At 40.4% G+C, this 22,215-nt stretch overlaps 1 protein-coding gene across 2 annotated transcripts in view; it reads right to left on the reverse strand.

Moving 5' to 3' along the window:
- NTRK2 (neurotrophic tyrosine kinase, receptor, type 2) overlaps window positions 1-22,215 on the reverse strand; it is a 562,954-nt gene that overhangs the window by 128,839 nt on the left and 411,900 nt on the right. For both annotated transcript variants that reach the window (XM_006875883.1, XM_006875882.1), the window contains one exon: window positions 15,729-15,859. In XM_006875883.1, the coding sequence (XP_006875945.1) occupies window positions 15,729-15,859 (131 nt within the window). The remainder of the gene's footprint in view (window positions 1-15,728; window positions 15,860-22,215) is intronic.

Here is a 22,215-nt window from a genome sequence, read left to right on the forward strand (position 1 = left end):
TCTACTCCCGTAAGGATTTACACCCTCGGAAACCCTGTACAGGGTCGCTATGGGTCGGAACCGACTCGACGGCACTTAACAACAACAACATTTGTAATTAAGAAGCCATTGGTCTTGCAAAATTCTATCATGTGATCTCCAGCATTATATCTATCACCAAGGCCATATTTTCCAACTACTGATCCTTTTTCTTTGTTTCCAGCCTTTGCATTCAATCACCAGTAGTTATCCATACATTTTGATTGCATGATTGATCAATGTCACACTGAAGAAATTGGTAGAATGCTTCAATTTCATCATCACTGGCTTTAGTGATTGAATAATAGTGATATTAGCAGGTCTTCCTTCTTGTTGCTGTTTTTAAGTGCTGTTGAGTTGGTTCCGACACATAGCGACCATGTATAGGGTTTCCAAGGATCGACTGGTGAACTTGAACCACCGACCTTGTAGTTCAAATGGCTTTGCAGTTGGCACATTAACTCACAGTGCCCCACTGGACTCATTGTAGACATATGGATATTATCCTATCTGGGTCTTCTACATGGAAGATGGGAATTCTCCTGCTGACCCACCACCTAGTATTTAGCCATTTGATACTATTCACCCTAAGAAGGGATTGTGAATTTGAGTGGAACTGTTGAGCCTTCTTGGGTGTAAGCAGCATTTCCAGTAACTATGGGAATGAATAATTCATTCTTGTTGGACACCTTGGGACTCTTCCTGGACTCCAACAGAGAATGAGCTTTTAGTAAGCAGGTTATTATGGCCAGAGCTGTATACAGGAGGACACCACTGAATAGGCAGTATCTGACTCAGGTGAGCAACAACAATATTAAGATTGTGGAAGCAGCAGCCAGGTCACAAAGTAATTTCTGCTACAATCTCCAGAGAATGTAGCATGCTCACTCACCACCTTTAACAGGATTGAAAGAGCACATGACCCAATCCAAAGAGACAAAATGTATAGGTGGTTTGAAGGCCTGAGGTTCTAGTCTTTCTGTTAGCAGCCAAGTGTGTAAACAATTTGTACCACCAAGGAACAGAAATGCCCCTCAAAGCTCTACTAGTTTGCTTTGAAAAGTGAGCAGACTTGGGTCGGCAAGTGCTCAGAGAGGTGATAAAGCTTCCCAAGGGCCCTGGCCATGAGAAGCACACAATTCTTCATTTACAACAAGAGGACCAGTGGCTAAGAACCTGATGGTGTGGATTTTTGCTTCCTTGAAGCTAAGGAAATCAGTCATTCACCCATCAAAATTAACCTCCTTTGCTTTCCTGTTGTACAGGGCCAAAGTATATGTGCTTACCTTGTTGATTTGTATAGGATGACTTAATCCATGGGTATGCTTTTAGCTGAGGTCATTGGTGACAAGACTAGAGTATTTTGTTCCATTTTACTTGGGGGCTGACTCTGGCAGCAAACAACAATGCTTTTAACTATTTCTAAATGCAACCACTGTGTGCTTTGTTGGATTTTGAGGTAGAAAAATAAGATGAGGCAAGGAAATGTATGTGAAGGAAATACAAGTAGTTATTTCCCTTTTAGACCAGATGGCTCCTCCCCTTGGGCTCATGGACTGCTACCTCTACATTAGAACACTTCTCATGCTTGTTCTTCCACATAGTTTGATGTCACATCTGTATGCACTACTACCCTTCACAATAGTAAGTGTATCATGCTCACCTTTTCATCCCTGGCTGCCAACGTAAGGTCAGGTTACAAAAAGAACCCCCGACACATGAAATTTGGGCAAAGTAGAGATAAAAGAGTCTGAAGAAGGAATGAAAAGTGAATGTTCATCTGGAAAGGCAGAACATGAGAACATGAGCCCAAGGAGGGAAAGGGAACAAACAGAGGACCAGGTAAAGAAAGCAGGTGGAAACACACAAGGTTGGCAGGAAGGGTCACTCCACATATTATTCCCTGGAGAACTGACCCCACACTATTATGCTCTATTTACATTCAAACAGCAAAGCCATACAATGGCAGCAAACAGAAGGCTTTCTAGCTTAGATCTGGGTTCAAAATCTGACTCTGGTCTGGACCATTCTGAATTCTGTTTTTTTCCTCTGTAAAATGAGAATAGAAATAGTGGCCACTTCACAGGACCCCTGGGAGTATCAAGTGAGGTACTGTAAGCTGGGGTCCGCTGTTGATAGGGATGTTTGGGTGGTTTGGATTTGGAACTGCAAGCAGGCCTTGCATTCAGTTAGCTTGCACAAGGATCCCAGAAGGGGACCCAGGCATGAAAGCAGTGTTGTTCACGGAGCTGCCACCTCCCTCCACATGGCAGTGTCAGTTCCTGAAGGAACCAAGCTGTTCCTGGAGCCTGCAGAGTGCTCTAAAAGACCAAGTCCCTTTACTGGAAGTCTGCTTGAAGTAAAGACAGGTTATTGCTAAAACTTCAAGCTTGAATGTTAACAGTAAGTTGCCCTTTTAGGTCAGTATTACAAGGCAGGAGCAAATTCTACAAGAAACTTTCCTTCTAAAGTTTTAGTTTTGTTGTTGTTGTTGTTAAGTGCCATTGAGTCGACTCCAACCCATAGCGACCCTGTATAGGGTTTCCAAGGAGCAGCTTGAGCCACCAACCTTGCAGTTCAAACGGCTTTGCAGTCTGGCGCATTAACCCACAGCGCCACAAAGTTTTAGTTAGGTAGTGTTAAGTCAAGAATGCTAGCATCATTTTTATGTCCATCATTTTTATGTCCGTTCATTGTACTGGATGGCTTGTATATTGCTGAGATGCTGGCAGCTATGCCACCAGTATTTCAAATACCAGCACGATTACCCATAGTGGTTAGATGTTAGCAGTACTTCTAGATTTAGACTAGGAAGAAAGACCTGATGATCTACTTCTGAAAATTAGCTATGAAAACTCTATGGATCACAACAGAATAGTGTGCACTATTTTGCTGGAAGGTGATCCTCCTAGGTTGGAAGACACTCAAAATGCACAGTGGTCATACAGTGGACTTGAGAAGACCAATGATCCTGAAGATGGTGTAGAACTGCCATTAGCTGGATTCGGCTGTATGGCAACAAATAACGAAATGATGTGTGTATATGTGTTTGCATTCATTTGTGTGTGTAAGTGACACATGATGGCAGGTAGTGGAATAGAGAAGTACAGTGGGAGAGTGGACTCGGATTTTCTTGTAAGGGCACCAGCCTGAAGGAGTTAATAAGTGCCACATATTAAATATAGTATCAAAATCTGTGTCTGGTAAGAGTTTGAGGGTTTAAGAGTGGAGATCTCACTGGCTATGGGACAATGGCATGTCACAACTGCGTCTTTCACATCTGGCCTCCTCTAAGTACACATCCATTTTCATATATTGAATAATTTTCCCAAATCATGATTCAATTCTATTTCTAGAGAATCAGGAAATATGGCAATAATGAGTTGAGGAAAATCTTCTGAATATGGCACTCTAAAGATGCATTTCTAAGGATAGAATTATAGTCAGACAGGAATCAGAAGCTGGAAAATCTAGCTATCAACTTTTATTTATAAAAATCATCTTTGCTCTAGTACCATGGCTGACTGTCATTTCCTCAGCTAAGTGAAGCTTGGCTTGGCACTTTACTGTGGTCACAGATGTACTGTGGCCACAGATATGAGGAGGTAGCTGCCCTCACTAACAATTCCCCCCTCTTAAGTTCCATTTCAACAGGCTTATTTACCCCTTCATTGAATATTGCTATTTTCTTATTCCTAGGGCCTGATTTATAGTTTCATTTCCTCTTATTCCTAGTGAATTTCCTGACCCTCTGAAGCCATCATCCTTTCTGAAGCCAGTCTCAAGGGAAAGGTCTCCTTTAGGCTATCACGAGGCTCTGCCTAGAATGTACATTGGTTCTGAGGTAGAAGAATGAAGTAGCATGAAATTAACCAATGGAGGTGGAATGCAAGTAGAAAGAATAAATAAATAAATAAGGAAGTCACTGTGCAGCTGAAATGAAGCTGCATGAAGAACTTATAAGGTAATGAAGAACTTATAAGGAAAGACAAGGGGCCTTATTTGAACTATTGATATGATTGTTGTTAGATGCCATCAAATTGGTACCGACTCATAGCAACCTGATGCATAATAGAACAAATCACTGCCCAGTCCTGTGCCATGCTCACAATCTTCCTTAAGTTTGATTCCACTGCTTCTGCCACTGTGCTAACCTATCTCATTGGGGGTCTTCCTCTTTTTTGCTGACCCTCCACTTTACCAAACACGATGTCCTCCTCTAAGGGCTGTTCCCTCCTAACAATATATCCAAAGTAGGAGAGGCAAAGTCTGGCCATCCTGGCTTCTAAGGAGCATTCTAGTTGTACTTCATCCAATACAGATTTGTTTGTTCTTCTGGCAGTCTGTGGTACTAGCAATATTCTTCTCCAATACCAAATTTCATTTGCATCTTTTCTTCTATGATCTAATGATCATGCATTTCAAAGTGTGAGTGGTTTAAGAGAGACAAAGCAGAAATTGTGCCCTTTATATGTTTAATTCTGTGTTTTTAGAGACATAGAGACAGAGCATCTTTGTTAAATTGCACAAAAACTATAGCACACATTACTATGGCAAACCTCATTTTGCCTAATGCTTATAACAATGACTGAAGTGTACAGACCAATGAATGAGCTCCCTTCCTTACCTGGTCAAGATACCTGAAAATATTTGGCTAACATGCCTTACAGTCCTCCAGGTCAGGACCATTGGGACAAGGTTTTGTACCACCCTGCACTATCCAATATGGTAGCTGTTGATCATGTGAAATGTGGCTTGTCCAAATTGAGATGTGCAGTATACACACTAGATTTTGAAAACTTGCTATGAGTAAAATAATGTTAAATGGCCCATTAATATGATTATATTGATGATACATCAAAATCATTATATTCTAGATAAAAAAAAAAACAAAAAAACAGAAATCCTTGCAACTGGAGCAATAAATAGCATCATGATAAACAGAGAAAAGATTAAAGTTATTTAAAAATTTCATTTTGCTTAGATCAACTCTCATGGAAGCAGCAGTCAAGAAATCAAATGACATTCTGCTTTAGGCAAATTGGCTGTGCAAGACCTCTTTAAAGTGTTAGAAAGCAAAGAAGTCAATTTGAAAACTAAAGTGCACTGACTGAAACCATGGTATTTTCTATAGTCTCATGTGCATGTGAAAGTTGGACAAAGTATAATGAAGACCAAAAACGAATCAATGCATTTGAATTATGATGTTGGAGAAAAATATTGAAAGAACCATGGACTGACAGAGGAACAAACAGATCTTGGAAGAAGTATAGCTAGAATGCTCCTCAGAAGCTAGGATGGCAAGACTTTGTCTCATTCTTTGGATATGTGGTCAGGAGAGATCAGTCCCTGAAGAAGGATGTCATGCTTTGTAAAGTGGAGGGTCATCAGAAAAGAGGAGGCCTCTCAGCAAGATGGGTTGACACAGTGGCAGCTACAGTGAACTCAAACAGAACAATTGTGAGGATGGCACAGGACCAGGAAGTGTTTCATTCTGTTGTGCATAGGAGGGCTATGAGTTGGAACCAACTCTGCTACCTGACAACAACAATAACAGATGTTGTTGTTATTAAGTGCCGCTGAGTCACTGACCCATAGTGACTCTGTATAGGGTTTCCAAGAAGCATCTGGTGAGCTTGAACCATCGACCATGCAGTTCAAATGGCTTTGGGTCTGGTGCATTAACCCACAGCACCATACCAGGACTCCAACAATAACAGGCTGATTTTAAATATATTGTTGTTGTTATGTGCCCTGGAGTAGGTTCCGATTCATAGTGCCCGTGTACAGGGTTTCCGAGTCTGTAAATCCTTATGGGAGCAGAAAGCCTCATCTTTCTCCCGCAGAACAGCTGGTAGTTTCGAACTGATGACTGTAAGATTAGCAGCCTGATTCTTAACCACTACACTACCAGAGCTCCTTTTAAATATACCAGTAATTTTTTTTAAAAAGTTTTAATGTGCTTACTACAAAACTTAAAATTATACCTGGGACTTGTATTTGTGGTTCACATGATATTTCCGTTGTACAGCACTGTTCCATAAAAGTCAGCTTATTTTCATTTAGGAATGTCAGAAGAGATTTCTAAATTACAAAATTCCTATAAGGTGCTCTCAGGAAACAATTAGCCAATTATTTAGAGTAAGCCTTAGTCACAATGCTGAATAATTTTTCTAATCCACAGTGTCATCCCTATGGGAAAGGAGAAGACGCTTCTATCAAATACTGTAATGGTTTAATTTGGAGGTGTGCTTTTCAGTAAATTCAGAGACAGGAAGCACTTGACAGAAATAAAATCTTAGAAACTAATGAATGTGTAATAAGTATTTTCCCCACATTCCTACAAATGTAAAACCTAAGTAAATAATTGTATGCTAATAATAATGTCCACAACATCTGACAGCGTATATATCAATTCGCTTAATTATATCTGACTGGCCTTTGAAAGGACTTTAATTATGCACCAAGCTACAGCCTCATATACAAGATTCATCGCCAGGGTCTTGACTGATGCTGTCTTTATTTTCACAGGTGTGCTGATTCTTTTGGCTCTGACTCTTTAACACATCAACCACCCAAAGGGAAACACTAAGTTCTAGTTCCTATCTTAAAAATCCTTGTGATAGTTTGGGTGATAAAATTGATGATATATTTGCATATCAACACCAGGTAAAGTACAAATGCTAATTCTTTGGAAGACAGCAACAAAATTCCTGGTGACTGGCATATTGAAGAAATAGTGAATAAAAAGAGTGAATCAGACATTGAGATCCAAGCTGGACAACGTTGTTTGAGATCAGCTTCATTAGACACAAAGATGCTAGCAGGATCCTGGACAATATTCTGTCATCATCCATATGATTTTCACTGGCTAATTATTAGAAGTTGATCCACAAGCCTTTCTTCCCAATCCATCTTAGTCTGGAATCTCCACTGAAACCTTTCTACCCTGGGTAACCCTGTTGTATTTGAAATTCCAGGGGCATAGCTCCCAGCCTCACAGCAACACACATGTCACCAACAAAAACAAGGCACACCCTCACTGAGATGGACTGACATGAAAGTTGTACAGGACTGGACAACATCTCTCTCTGTTGTACATGGGTGGGAGCCAGCTGTACGTCAAATAACAACAATAAGATCACAGTGGACTTGATTGTGAGCAGGCGATGTTATGTCATGTAAAAGCAAATAGAGATGCCTGAGATGGAGGCAGAGATGATGACGCCGAGTGATGAAGTGACTGGGGACTTTGGACCCAGAGAGGGAAAAGGACTGTGGGCCAAAAACAGGGGGGAGGAAGGAGAAGTGTAGGTGGCGGGTTTCTGGGATAGACCCTTTGGGTGGTTGATGATGCATGAAGGGGATTGGAACCATGGCAATGAGATGATATATGATGGAATGAATGTAAAACTAAAGTCCCCCAATATAATTCACAATAAAACATTAAAAAAAAAAAAGTTAACTAATAAAATAGCTTAAAAGTAAAAAAAAAAAAAAAATAGAGAAGCAGCAAAAATTCTGCAGATTCTGTCCCAGAGAAACCATAGTGGGAAACAATCCTTCCAGCTATGCCTGATATCACAAGACTCCTCATTAGATTCAAATGCTTCTGTTTTGGTTTTAACTTTTCTGAAAAAGATGTGGATAAACTGGCAATAAGCCAGGAAATAAAGCCATCAAAGTGATTAACAAGACAAAAACCAGATCCCTGACCAAAGGTTAAAAGTTGAAGTTATTGGAAAAGGGATAGTGATTAAACAACTTAATAAAGGAACTTATCTAACCCAAGTACATGAAAGACAATTACTAACAACAACAACAACAAATTTGCTCTTTACAGTGCTGCACACACACACACACACACACACACACGCACACACGAGGTAGCTTCAAAAAGTTTGTAGAGAAATGGAATTAAAAGTGAATGGAATTTTTCTATTAACTTTTTAAAGATCTCTCATACACAGACACACACATACACTCAGAACAGGAAGGAATGCACTTACACTGAAGAACAACAGAAATCTATTAAATATTAAAATAATGTCGGGACAATAAAAGGCCATTAAACCTTTTAACAAGTCACTATTAAATGTTCTACAATTTCTTTTCCTAAAGACTTATAAAGATGGAGTTCATAATCAGTGTTTTCTGTAATAGTATGTCCTGTTAAGTTTATGGACACTTTTTTTTTTTTTTTTTTCTTTTTTAGAACACCACTGGCAAATGTCCCCTTAAATGCACTAACCTTGTCATTATTATTTTCCATTTTGTGGGGACAGGAATTGGGACAGAGGCACAGGAAGAGGAAGCAGTGGGAGAAGGATTTTATTATTAATCAAAATGGGAGCATTGATATGCTGACTGTCATAAAAAAAAAATTAAAAAAAGAAAGAAAGTAAGAAAAGAAAACAGCCATTTGTCTTAGAAATAAACTTGCCTAGACAGAGCACTTAAATCGATGAACTCTTGATACTTTTGCACATAAATTTTTCTTTCATTGTTCCAGAATGGGAGAAAATGAGCTTCCCTTTTTGAGCCCTTATATTTTCTGGTAGCATAGTGGTTACAAATCGGGCTGTGAACTGCAAGGTCAGCAGTTCAAAACTACCAGCTTTTCCACAGGAGAAAGATGAGGCTTTCTGTTCCTGTAAATATTTACAGCCTCAAAAATCCTGTACAGGGTCGCTATGAGTCAGTACCGACTCCATGGCACATAACAACAACAACATATTTTCCTCATACATATCTGAAAGAAGTGTCCCTTGTTAGTTCATTTCCCCAGGTGACCTCGTCTGTACCATGTGACTGCCCTGGATGACTGAACCACAGATGGCCAGTCTGGGATGGCCAATCAGTGTCCAAAAGTCAGCAGTTGTAAGTGGCCTCCCTTGAAACCTAGGATGACAATTCAAGGAAATAGAATATAGTGTACTCCTTCTTGAGTAATCTGGCTGTGAGTAATAGAGGTGGTAGGAGTCATAGTTGATATGAAAGCAGAGATCAGTATTAAGGGGCAATAAAGGTAACTGGACAATGTTAGCAAGGAAGCCTAGACAACTCCTGAAGTCTGTCCAGGAGAATGAAGACATAATAGTCACAACGGTGAGATCAAGGAAAATATAGGCAAAACATGGGAAAACCCAGGAAATGAACAAAATAATTGAAAAAGTGGGACGCATACAAACAGCAATTAGAAAACCAGAAGGTTAACACTGAAACTTTAGAATAGATAGTACATGAAAGGGTAAAGAAATAGAGTTGAATCAATGGAAAGCTGAATTACTGAGTTTGATGAACAATCAACATTCATCTCCTAGAGGAACAAACAGAAAAATACAGCAACAAAGAAATGCAAAGGAAGAAGTAATAAGAAGGACATACAAAGGAGAACAATAAGATTAGATTCTAATTTTTCAGCAGAAACCATGCAGGCAAGAAGGCAATGGGATGACATATACAATACTCTGATAGGAAAAACTGTCAACCAAAAATCCTATACCCAGCAAAACCGTCCACCAAATATGACAGCAAAAGTAGGCCATTTTCAGACAGACAGAAATTAAAAGAACCAACAAGAGCAGACAATAACCTGAGACTAATATATATGACAATATCACCCAGAACTCAACCCCAGATACACAAGTATTCAAGTAAAATAGACCTATGAGACTAAAAATGTTATTGTTGTTGTTATGTAGGTATAGACAACCATAAATACAGTGCAATAACAAACCAAAAAACACTGTAAAGTAAAAAGAGGAATCATTTGTTACAGAATTTCCACATGAAGAGGATATTAGATAGATTTCAAGAAAATAAATAAATAAAATAAACCTGTCTCTCTACAAACTAGACGAAGCCTTACTCCTACCCGGAGTCCCAACCATCACATTAACATTTTCCTCCTACTATCCCCTCAAGAAAAATAAATTTAAAAAAAAGAAAGAAAGAAAAGGAAACCCTATGGATCACAATGAGCCTACCCACAGCCTGCTCATGAGATGGTGCAGAACCAGGCAGCATTTTGCTCCACTCTGCTTGGGGTCCGCATAAGTCAGGGACCAACTAGATAGCCACTATTAGCAACAATAAGGAGTTTTTAGTATTCAACATTGTGATTCTAGAAATTCTTTTGAGCTTCCGGGCAAGGTAGGAGTGGGGTAGGCATAAATTGTACATAGAACATTTGTGGCTATATTTAAGGGAAAAAAAATCAGCATGCATTCATAGTGCAAGGAAGTAGTAGGAACTGTCCCTATTGAAAGACAGTTTGGATGGAGCCAGAAATAGCTAATGCATCCAGAGCTAATGCAGAGAAGCAGAGAGGAAGCTTTTTCTTGACAATTGAGTTACTTAAAGGTAAAGCAACTCAGTTTGATCAAAGACTGGTTTCTCTGCTCTCCTTCCCTCTCTAGGTTTTTCCATTATAATGCTCTATAAAGGGGGCATAATAGTTGACAAATGCATTTCACTGAAAAACAAAGGTCATCACAAAATAACAAGAAAAGGGCAATCCAGTTGGATCAAAACAAACAGATAGACTGGCAATAGAGACACACAGAGCCCTACATGTACCCTTGAGCTCCTAGCGCGTGCTTTAGGATCAAACTTCATCCCACACCAGTTCCTGTGAACCCCTGAAGCTTTTAAATTCTTGGGAGGAGTGACACCAAAATTTCCAGGAACCTGACATCTGTCAATCTGAACGTGAATTAGATTTCAAACCCAAGTCAGCTCCTTCTCCAGAAGGAAAAAAAAAGACAATAGCTGCTATTTCTTAGCATGCATAATCCATGCTGCATGCGTTGCTAGGCAACAAGCAGAGAGGCTGTCAAGCATCCCTAGTGCCTCCAATGGAAGAGAAGCAACCCAGCAACCACTGCACAGAGGTGAAGTCTGTGCTGTCCCTGGAAGCTGCATTCAGATGGCTTCATTCCTAAAGGATTCTTTCATTGTGACCAAGGCTTCACTGAAGACATTATCCTCTGAGTCTCTTTGAGATAGTCTTTGAATGCGTGTACCATAGACCAGCGGCCCTATAAATGGGCAGGCCAAGCTAGCAAGAGATAGCTCTGTCAAAGGTCTGTCTTTCTGATCCCACCCAATCCTTATGTGTGTGGTTGCAGCTTCTGGTGTTCACAAAGTTGAAATGGGGATGCTCTCTGAAGCTTGAAATCCCTTTAGTATATAAGGAAAGCCTTTAATTTCAATGAAAATTCACATTCAAGGTCACTGAGATGAGGATGTGACCATGAAGTTAGAATGAACTTTTAAGATGCAGGCATTTGTCCTCCTTAAACATTACACTTCCATTTGAATTATACCAAGGATACTGGTGTAACCAGACAGGGTTAAGATTTGACAGAGTCAAAATCTCCTTTTACTTTTTTAGCAAGGCTGATAAAGGGACAACAGTATATCACAGATCATCAATCTGCACACATTTATGTAGCAGTGGAGTTCCTGTTGCAAATTGTCAATGAGCTGCTGTTGATGGGAAGGCTTGGAGGTTGGACCAGATCACATTCACCCAGAGGCATCTCAGAAGAGAGACCTGGTGATTGACTTCTGAAAAATCATCCAGTGAAAAGCCCACAGAGCACAATTTTGCTCTGATACATGAAGGGTCAATGTGAGTAGGAGTCAACTTGACAGCAACTGGTATTGTTGTTGTTAAGTACTGTGGAGTCGGTTCCGACTCATAGCGACCCTGCACAGGGTTTTCGAGGCTGTAAATCTTTACGGGAGCAGAATGCCTCATCTTTCTCCCGCGGAACACCTGGTAGTTTCAAACTGCTGACCTTAAGGTTAGCAGCCCAACTCGTAACCACTACGCCACCAGAGCTCCTTTCAAATGTCCAGGTCCAGTTCAGAAGCTGTATTAGGACAATGACTGGGATTTAAACCAGAGTGGCCTCATCAACTAGGGTGAGGGAAGAGGTACTAACCAGAAGTGTGCTGTGGGCAAGGCAGCTGGAATGGCATATACTCTCTCTCATGGCCAACCCAGTTGTTGTTGCTGTTGTTGTTGTTAGGTGCCTCGAGTCGATATCGACTCATAGCGACCCTATGCACAACAGAACAAAATACTGCCCGGTCCTGGGCCAACCTCATAATTGTCACCGTTCTTGAGCCCTTTGATGCTGCCACCTTGCCAATCCATCTCACTGGGGGTCTTCCTCTTTTTCTCTGACCCTCCACCTTACCAAATAACACAGTATCCTTCTCCAGTGACTGGTCCCTCCTGACAATATGTCCAAAGTATGAGAGATGAAGTTTGGCCATCCTGTCCTCCAAGGAGCACTCTGGCTGCACTTCTTCCAACACAGATCTGTTTGTTCTTTTGGCAGCCCAGTGGCATAGCAGCTAAATTCTACTGTCTTCCTGCTAACGCTTCAGGGTTACTAGTCATGTCTTATCTCTGAAATCTTGTTTTAGTACATGTTTGGAAGAAAATATAATGTATGGGTGAGAGTGTCACAGATTTAGCTATACCCTTAAGACATTAAAGAAGTACAGTGAAGTAAGCACAGTGAAAGGAATGATATTAAAATGAATCAACACTTGTCCATTAGTTTCTCAGACCCTGATAGCTTGTGTGTTGCTATGCCACCGCTATCTCATAAAAAGCAGGGTCACCCATGGTGGACAGGTTTCTGCAGTGCTTCCAGACTAAGACAAATTAGGTAGAAAGTCCAATCTAAGGCAAACTAGGTAGAAAGGACTAGCGATCTACAAATTAGTCAGTGAAAACTCTGGATCCCAAGAGAAGTTCGTTTCAACCCAGCACTAGAAGTTGAGTCTCTTTGGTTGGAAGACAGTTAAAATATACAGTGGCGACCACAATGACTTTGAGCAGACCAGTGACCAGAACAGAACTAGGCAGCGTTTTATTCTGTTGCACATGGGGTCACCATGAGTCACAGCTGACTCGTGACAACTAACCAAGAAAGGCTATATACCCGCTGAGAAAGTCTTTGGGATTTCTCTATTTTTGACTGCGTTCTCTTCACCACTCCAGGACTATAACCTAGGATTTCCTAATCTCACAGAATTTTTCTCTTCCAAAGTTTCCCCCCTTATAATACCATGATATCAATTCAGAGTCTTACAATCTGACTTCATTTCCTGGGTGGTCTCCACGAAGCAGTGAGAAATGGAGGCCTAGAACATGAATCCACGGACTTCAGGCTCCTTGTGAAACACAGTGGCTATGTTAGGATTGGAGGCTTGGTGTGGCACTATAGGACAACACTGGACTGCTAACCACAAGGTCGGTGGTTCAAACATACCAGTCACTCCTTGGAAACCCTACATAGGGTTGCCATGAGACGAACAGCACTTAACAAATAAAAACAATGACAGGCTGGGATTGGAATCTCTAGATGGTGCAAAGGTTAAAAAGTTTAACTAATGACTGGGAGGCTGGAGGTCTGAATCTCCCCTTAGAAAAAAGTCTTGGTGATCTCCTTTAGAAAAATCAGCATTGCTAACCCTTGGAACACACTTCTACTGTCATCATGAGTCAGTTGACTGGGTTCGGTTATAATTCCCTAAGTATCTACCATTTTATGCATCTATGAATCTATAAATATAGAAGCACTGTTTCGTCTCATTTATCCAAAAGGAAAAAAAAAAAAAAAAAAAGAGAGAGAGAAGAAAAAAACAGACTTCAGACATAACCCTGCCAAGTGTCTGAACATTTTGTGCTAAAAAAAAAATCTTTCTCAGTAAATTAATATGAAGCAATAGCAGCGGCAAGAATTAAACATTCCCAGAGTCTCTGTAGGATTCATACTTCAACACACCTACCCTGTTGGCCGCTAATCCTCCATTCTTTAATGGACTCATCTCTCTCTCACCAGCCTCACTCTCCCCACTCCATCTGCCTAACCTGGTGAGATTATGCTTATTTGATAGATGTGACACGTATCTTCTCTAGAAGTTCTGCCCTTTATTCACCTCAAAGTACAGCTTTTTTGAAGCTCAGAGTCTCAGGGAACTTCTACCTCCCAGGTTAGTTACTTCTGATGATATGGAAAGTAAATGCACACTTGTTCTCTTCAGACAAACAGAACAGAAACTGTGTTTGGTCTACAGGATGGGCAGATTCAAGAGTAATTGTATGTCACTCCCCATTACATATAATGAAGCAGGTTAGCAAAAAGTACAACTGTAATATAATAGACACTTGATTTTAACAAAGAAAAGTTTGTCCTGATAGTAACAGATGCCATTCATACAAGTATTTTGTTTCTTAACAGAAACAAAACAAAATGAAACTCAAACCCATAATCATCTTAATAACTAAGCACTATTTTATTTTGTCATGATTTAAGGATGCTTTTGTAGTTACTTGCCGTGAAATTGGTTCTGACTCATATCGACCCCATTTAGGATTTCCGAGTTGGTACATCTTTGCAGGAGTAGAGAGCCTCATCTTTCTCCCCAAGAGTGAGTGGCTGATGTGCTTGAACTGCCTACCTTGTAGTTTGAAGTCCAGGGCTTATCATACGGACTCTCCCCAACTTAAGGGTTGTTATTGTTACATGCTGTGGAGTCAGTTCCAACTCATAGCAAGCCTGTACAGGATTTCTGAGGAGCTGATGGTGAATTTGAACCACTGACCTTGCAGTCCAAACCAACCTTGCAGTTGAGTGCATATCCTATGGCACCACACCAGGACTACAATTTAAGGATAACCATGTTCATATTTGTTTCATAGGTGCTTGTCTCTTTTAAGTGCTTTATATATGTTATCCAATACTTCCATGAGGTTTTTCTTATTGTTGTCTTGACAATGTAAAACATGTACTGAAGTCTTTTCTGCTCTTTTTGTTAATTGTTGTACATTGGAAGACTCAGTGCCAATTGTATTTCTTGTAATAATGTTTACCTCAATAAAGAGCAAGTCTGTCTTTTTGAGTTTATAGAGAAGTTTAAGATGCAGGATTCTCAGACTTCTTTATTTCAATCCTCTGTTTCCTTGGGATGGTGAGGAGACCCTGGGTGGTGTCCACAGTTAATGCTCTCTGTTACTAGCTGAAAGGTCCTCTCAGAGGCACCTTAGAGTAAAGGCCTGGTGATCTACTTTGAAAAATTAGCCCCTGAAACCCTACAGAGTACAGTTCTACTCTGATACACATGGGTTCGCCAGGAGTCAGAATCAACTTGATGGCAATCAGTTAGGTTAGTTAGGGATGACAGAGGACTTCTGTCACAGCTTTTGTGGAAGTCATGATACATAAAATCCTGAGGCCGCAGCACATGTTTGGAAGGAGCAAGGTATATTAGCAGATTTCAGTGGAACAAAGGTTTACAGGAGAAATTCACAGTTCTCCTCCCTTACAGGACCCTAACCATGAGACCCACTTCCGCTGAGCTGGCCACAAACCACCGGAAGCACCAAGAAATCTGAGGAGACAAAGTTGAATCTCTGAAACCTGGTTGCTCAGACGGCTGAATTCTATTTGACTTCACTGACTTCCATCTATTAATAAAGTTAACATAGACTTACAGGACAGCCTCTTAAGGGTAACTTGCCCCAAAATAGGTGGCTATGCCTCAGTGTCTGTTTACTTCAAGGCATGTGAACAAACGCTGACATAATCAGTTCTCAAACTAGCCACTAAAAAACAAATAAATAAAACTTGCATACATTAGCATGGCCATGAAAAAGGAGATGTTCTGGAGTTGTCTCTTACCTTTACTGCCACCAAGATCTTGTCCTGCTCAGGACAGAGGTTATAGCATTCAGCAAGGAAAACTTTCCCAAAGGCTCCTTCGCCTAGCTCCCTTTTCAGCACAATATTATGGCGCTTGATGTGTTGAACGACTGTAAAACAAAACAGAATGGACATTAAAGTGGCATGCAGAGGCCAAGGCAGAGGGTGGGGAGTCAGTGGTTTACAGCCTCTGGGGTCCAAGATTGTCTTCTCTGAATTGTGAGTATAAAGTGATGTGCGATTGTCTATCCTCACGATCTGTCCCAAATGACTGTAAGGAGGTTCCATTGACTTACCCTACAGCGCACAATTGTTGGTTATGATGCAAGGAAAGCTGTGATCCAGAGGTTGGCTACAAAACACTATTAATGAGCTTTACAAACTAGGAAAGGGGGAAGTGAGAAGGGAATTAATGTTAATGGCAGGCCTCTTAAAGGCCAGATGCTTTCTTTGCACATATTTGTTAATCGCATGTCGAATGGAGAGAGGCAGAGGCAGAACCAGGAATCCTTAAGTCTTCATTAAGTCACCTCAGATTCCAGGGGGAAGATAGACTCAGAGAAAACACAGGGAAAATATAGGATCTGTTCATTACTAATTGTCGATTTGTCTTCACTCCAATTTGGAGAGCCAAGCTGAGACTCAGTGACTTACTTTGCTTAGACCAGAAAGTTGCTGATTGTTGGTGCTCAAGGATGACTTTATGGCCTTTTATGATTGTGCCCTGCTGTTGGCTAACCAAAGCCAAGAAAAGATGGGAACAGGTGACACTGAGGAAGAGTGCATGCTTTCTCTACAGTCTAGAGAGGAGCGGGCCTGATTCCCCACAGCACCACACCAGGACTCCATGGTTAATAAATGTTGTTGTTAAGTGCTATCAAGTCAATTCCAATCCATAGCAACCCTGTATAGTGTTTCCAAGGAGCAGCTGGTGAGCTTGAACCACCGATCTTGCAGTTCAAACAACTTTGCAGTCTGGTGCATTAGCCCACAGAGCCACATGATTTATTAGTGAGATTTAATATGGTAAGCTTTCTTTAAATTTTCTTTCTCCTTAACTTCAGACTTCACTATAAGAACAAAAGAAAACTTAAAATGTATCTAAGCAGTTTAAATAATAATTGTTGTCATTGTTAAGTGCTTTGGGGTCAGTTCTGACTCACAAAGACCCTGTATAGGGTTTCCAAGAAGCAGCTGGTGAGTTTGAACCCTTGACCTTGTGGTTCAAACTGACCTTGCATTCTTGTGCTTCATCCCACAGCACCACACCAGGACTCTATAAATAATAATAACAAGATAAATATCCATGAACTCACCATCCTTCTTAAGGACTAAAACAATATTAGTACTTCAGTTGTCCTTGAATGGTGCAATTGGTTATGGTGATCTATTGTGGTCCAACTCTATCCATAAACACCTTAGAAGATCTGGTGACCTCTTTTCACTATTAAAAACTATGTGGAGCCCAGTTCTACTCTGACACACATGGGGTTTCCATACATCAGAATGCCCTCAACAGCAACTGGTTAATACCTCAGTAGCAACAAAGTGTTCCCTTTGGTTGTATCCACTTGCTACACCTCCCAGGGATAGCCATTATCCTGAATCATTTCCTGTCTAGATTTGCTACCAATGTTTTATCCTAAACCAAACAATGTTCAGCTTTGCGGTCTTGAACTTGTGTAAATGGAACTCCCCCCCACCCCCATGTCTATCAGTTTGACATACTGTGGCAACTTGTGTGTTGCTGTGATGCTGGAAGCTACTTTGCCACAGGTGTTTCAGATATCAGCAGGGTTACCCATGGTGGGCAGGTTTCAGTAGATCTTCCGGGTAAAGACAGACTTCTTGTTGTTATGTGTTGTCTAGTCAGTTCCAACTCATAGTGACCCTGGTCCACTTCTGAGGAATTACTTACTGAACAACCTTATGAACAGCAGTGAAACACTGTTTGATATAGTGCCGAAAGGTACTCAAAATACAACTGAGGAAGAACTGCCTCCTCAAAGAAGAGTCGATCTTTAGGTCCTGGATGGAGCCAAGCTTCCAGCACCTTCATTTGCTGAGAGGCAAGACTCAAAATAAGAAGACACAGATGGACACATCCATTAATAATTAGAATGTAGGGGAAAAATAATTAGAATGTGGAATATACAAAGCATGAATATGGGAAAATCAGAAGCGATCAAAAACAAAACGGAAAACATAAAGATTCGTGAGTTAAAATGGACAGGTATTGGCTATTCTGACTCAGACAATTATATGGTTTACTACACCAAGAATGACAAGTTCAAAAGGAATGATGTCACACTCATCATTAAAAATAAAAAACATTTCAAGATCTACTTTGAATACCAGGCTGTTTGTGATAGGATAACTTCCATACACTCTCAGAAGACCAGTTCATACAACTATTAATCAAATTTACACATCAACCATAAAAGCCAGTGATGATAAAACTGAAAAATCCAGCAACTTGGAAGCAGCAGTCAAAAAATCAAATCTACTGCAAAAGGTCTCTTTGATCTTTAATGATCAAAGATGCCACTCTGAGGAAGAAGGTGAACCTGATACAAGCCTTAATATTTTCAAACACCTTGTGTACATCTGAAAGTTGGACAAGGAATAAGAAAGGCAGAAGAATTGATGTAATTGAGTTGTGATGTTGGCAAAGAATATTGGAAGTACCATGGACTGTCGGAAGAACAAACAAATCTGCTTTGGACGTAGTAGAGCCAGAATACCCCATAACCCTGAGGATGTCGAAACTTGGTCTCACATACTTTAGACATATTATCAACAGACACCAGTCCCTGGAAAAGGGCATTACGCTTAGTAAAGTAGAGGATCGGTGAAAAAGACCAAGACTCCCAACAAGGTTGACTGACACAGTGGGAGCAACAATGAGTACAGACATAAAAATTGTGAAGATGTGGCAGGATCGGACACATATATTGTTGTGCCTAAGACTGCTATGGGTCAGAGCTGACTAGATGGCACCTAAAAACAGCAGTATGTAACTAGATTACACTATATGTATTTTTCCATATCTTGCAGCTTTTATTTAGCCATGTTTTGGGGATTGAGACAAATTGTGTGTGTAGTAGTATTTCTTTCATTTTTATTGCTTTATAATATTCTGTGGGAGGATTATATCAGTGTTTATTTACCTATTATATGTTGATGGATGTACAATTCTTTTTAGTTATAGTTTTATATATAAAAGCAAGTGGTGATTAAGTGTTTCCTCTAATGGGATTTTCCCCCCTCCTGATAATTCATGCGGCTTAGAACTGTGAATGTCTCCATGAGCCTCTGGAACTCAGGGTGATAAAAACCAAAGGTCTCTTTATGTGAAAAATTATTAATGAATATAGGAATATATATTAATTTCTCATGCATCGCCTGAATTTAAAAGGAGAGAAATGTATTCATTAGGTAGAGTGCCCATATAAAGAACATGAATGTAATTCTTGCAGACAATTAGCTGCCTTATTTAAATCTAATATTTAATTCCCTGGTTGTCACATGTTCATTGGGAATTAAAGTGTGACTTGATTTACTTCACACTATAACCAGATCAGGAGTTCTGGTGTAGCACTGTGGGTTAATGCGCTGGACTGCAAAGTCACTTTAAAGTGCAAGGTTGGCGGTTCAAGCTTACCAGTAGGCTGACAGTTCAGCTCACCAGTTGCTCCTTGGAAACCCTATGCAATGTTGCTATGGGTTGGAACCGACTCAATGGCAGTTAACAACAACAGCATAACTAGATCAAGGTAAATATTTTACTTTTTTTTTTCATCTGAGTTATACTGTTTTTTTAATATCCCAAGAAGGATGAGAAGTTGGTTAAAAAAATAATAATGTTTTTAGAACTATGGATAGAGCTACAGTTGCATCATTTTCAAAACTAAACCTGACTAACCCAGTTTTCTCCTGTTAACCTTGAAGACAACAAATTCATCTTTTATCTAGGAAATGGAACATTTTGTATTTATTTGCTTTGCTGTGGTCTGGGGTATCATACATTGTATATATAGTAGATTTGTCTATATAGTCCCTCTCAACAGAATGAAATTCTTTTTTTATAAGACTGGTAACTACTTAGGGGCTTGGATAATAATTTATGCATCTATGTATTTCTGGTAGTGTCATCTTCATATCACATCTTGTTAATGAGTTTCCCTCAAATCCTGATGTCACCTTCTTCTTCATATAATCCAGTTTGGAGATTATGGTTCAGGACACAGATTGAATAATTATAGACTGAACTGTTGTTAAGTGCCATTGAATTGGTTATGATTTCTAACAGCCCTGTTTAGGGTTTCTAAGGAGCAGCAGGTGGGTTTGAACTGCCAACCTTGTGGTTTGCGGTCCAGTGCTAACCCTACAGTGCCGCATCAGAAGTCCATAGATTAAATAAGTATGGTGAAAGAATCCGACTCCTAACTCGCACCTTTCTTGATTTTAAACTACACAATAGCTCTTTGTTGTGTCTGAGAAATTGCTACTGGTCTATGCACAGGTTTCACAGGTGCTCAATGAAGTGTTTGGAATTCCTATTTTTCTCAAAGTTCATAATGTGTGATGATCCACAAAGTTGAAGCCTTTGCATAATCAATGTTGTTGTTGTTATGTGCCGTGCAGTTTTTCTGACTCATAGTGACCTATACAGTGTTCCTGAGGCTGTAAATCTTTACAGGAACACAAAGCCTCATCTTTCTCCAGCAGAACACCTGGTAGTTTCGAACTGCTGACCGTGAGATTAGCAGCCCAATTCATAAATACTTCCTTACCAATAAACACAGGTAAATATCTTGCTTCCTGATAGTGAAGAAGACATGAAGCACTTCCTCAGGACCTATACTTCAGCATAAAGAAAATAAAAATCCTCACCACTGGACCAATAAGATTACAGCCAAGAAAATCCTATGGTGCTCATGGGTTTATGGTGAGATGGAATCAGGTTTGGGATTTGTGTGTGTGTGTGTGTGTGTGTGTGTGCCTTAGTTCTCTAGTGCTGCTATAACAGAAATATCACAAGTGGGTGGCTTTGACAACAAGAACTTTATCCTCTCACAGTTTAGGAGGCCAGAGTGCTGGCTCTGGAGAAAGGACCTTGTCTCCTTTCAGCATCTGTAAGCCCAGCAGTCCTTGGAGATCTCTGCATGTTTTAACATCAGTCATTCCCTGGACCTAGGAGCTTCACAATGCAGGAACTCCTGGTCCAAAGGATGCACTCCAGTCCTGGCTCTTCTTTCTTGGTGGTAGTTGTTGTTGAACCACAAGATTAGTTGTTCAAACCACCAGCCACTCCTTGGAAACCCTACACAAAGTTGCTATGAGTAGGCACTTAACAAAAATAGAGACACCTTAGAAGAAATGTTTAGTGATCTACTTTTAAAAAAAATCAGCCATTGAAATGCCAATGAAGCACAGTTCTACTCTGACATACATGGGGTTGCCATGAGACGGAATCACCTTGACAGTAATTGGCTTATGTCAGGTGACAGATGGGAGTTCTTATGATAAGCATTTTACATTGTCTCTTTCAGAGCAATGCTACTTAAAATATGAGACTTGTCTCTTAACTCTTTCACCAATTGGTGGCAAGTGGCTTCTGCTGGAAGGTAAAGCAGCTAGGCCACTATGTGCACTGCTGTTTGGGTGACATTATGGAGAGCAAGCTGTCCTTAGACTCCTGGTGTGGCACTGTATGGATAAGTACTGGACTGGGAACCACAAGGTTGGTGCTTCAAACCCATCAACTACTCCTCAGAAACCCTTCATAAGGTTGCTATTAGTCAGAACCAACTCAACGGCACTGAAGGATAAGCACTGGATCACAAGGTCAGGTTAAACTGCAAGATGGCAGTTTAAACTCACCAATAGCTCCTTGGAAACCCTATACAGGGTTGCCATGAATTGGAATCAACTTGACAGCACTTAACAACAACAACTAGACTTCCCTAATGAAGGAAGCAAAGCACTGATTTACATTCTGGACAAGTCCCTTACTTCATCGCCCACTGGTGCTGTTTAGTGCCATCAAGTCAGTAAAGACTCATAATGACCCCATATAAGGTTTCTGATGAGCGACTGGTAGAGTTGAACTGCCAACCTTACAATTCAAACTGACCTTGCAGTCCAGTGCTTATCCTACAGCGCCACATCAGGACTCATCATTGCCCACTAGGAACACACCTTGAACAGCTTCTGTACACACCATTGGGACTATCAGGTGTTTAGCCAAGGATACGCAGCATTTGAAAGACTTTGGGGACCTTGCATGGAAATTATGAAAAGGAACATCACCACCTACAAAAAACAGTTAGTTGCCGTGTTTGGAACAAGCATGGATATTATTGAACTCATTGCATAAAGCAAAAGTGTACAGCAAGAACACCTAGAGTGACAAAATCACACAGTTGCAGTTAGTCCACTGAGAATGCTTATGGAGATGCCA

The sequence above is a fragment of the Chrysochloris asiatica genome, unplaced genomic scaffold (genome assembly GCF_000296735.1).
Source record: "Chrysochloris asiatica unplaced genomic scaffold, ChrAsi1.0 scaffold00344, whole genome shotgun sequence".
Classification (NCBI taxonomy): Eukaryota; Metazoa; Chordata; class Mammalia; order Afrosoricida; family Chrysochloridae; genus Chrysochloris; species Chrysochloris asiatica.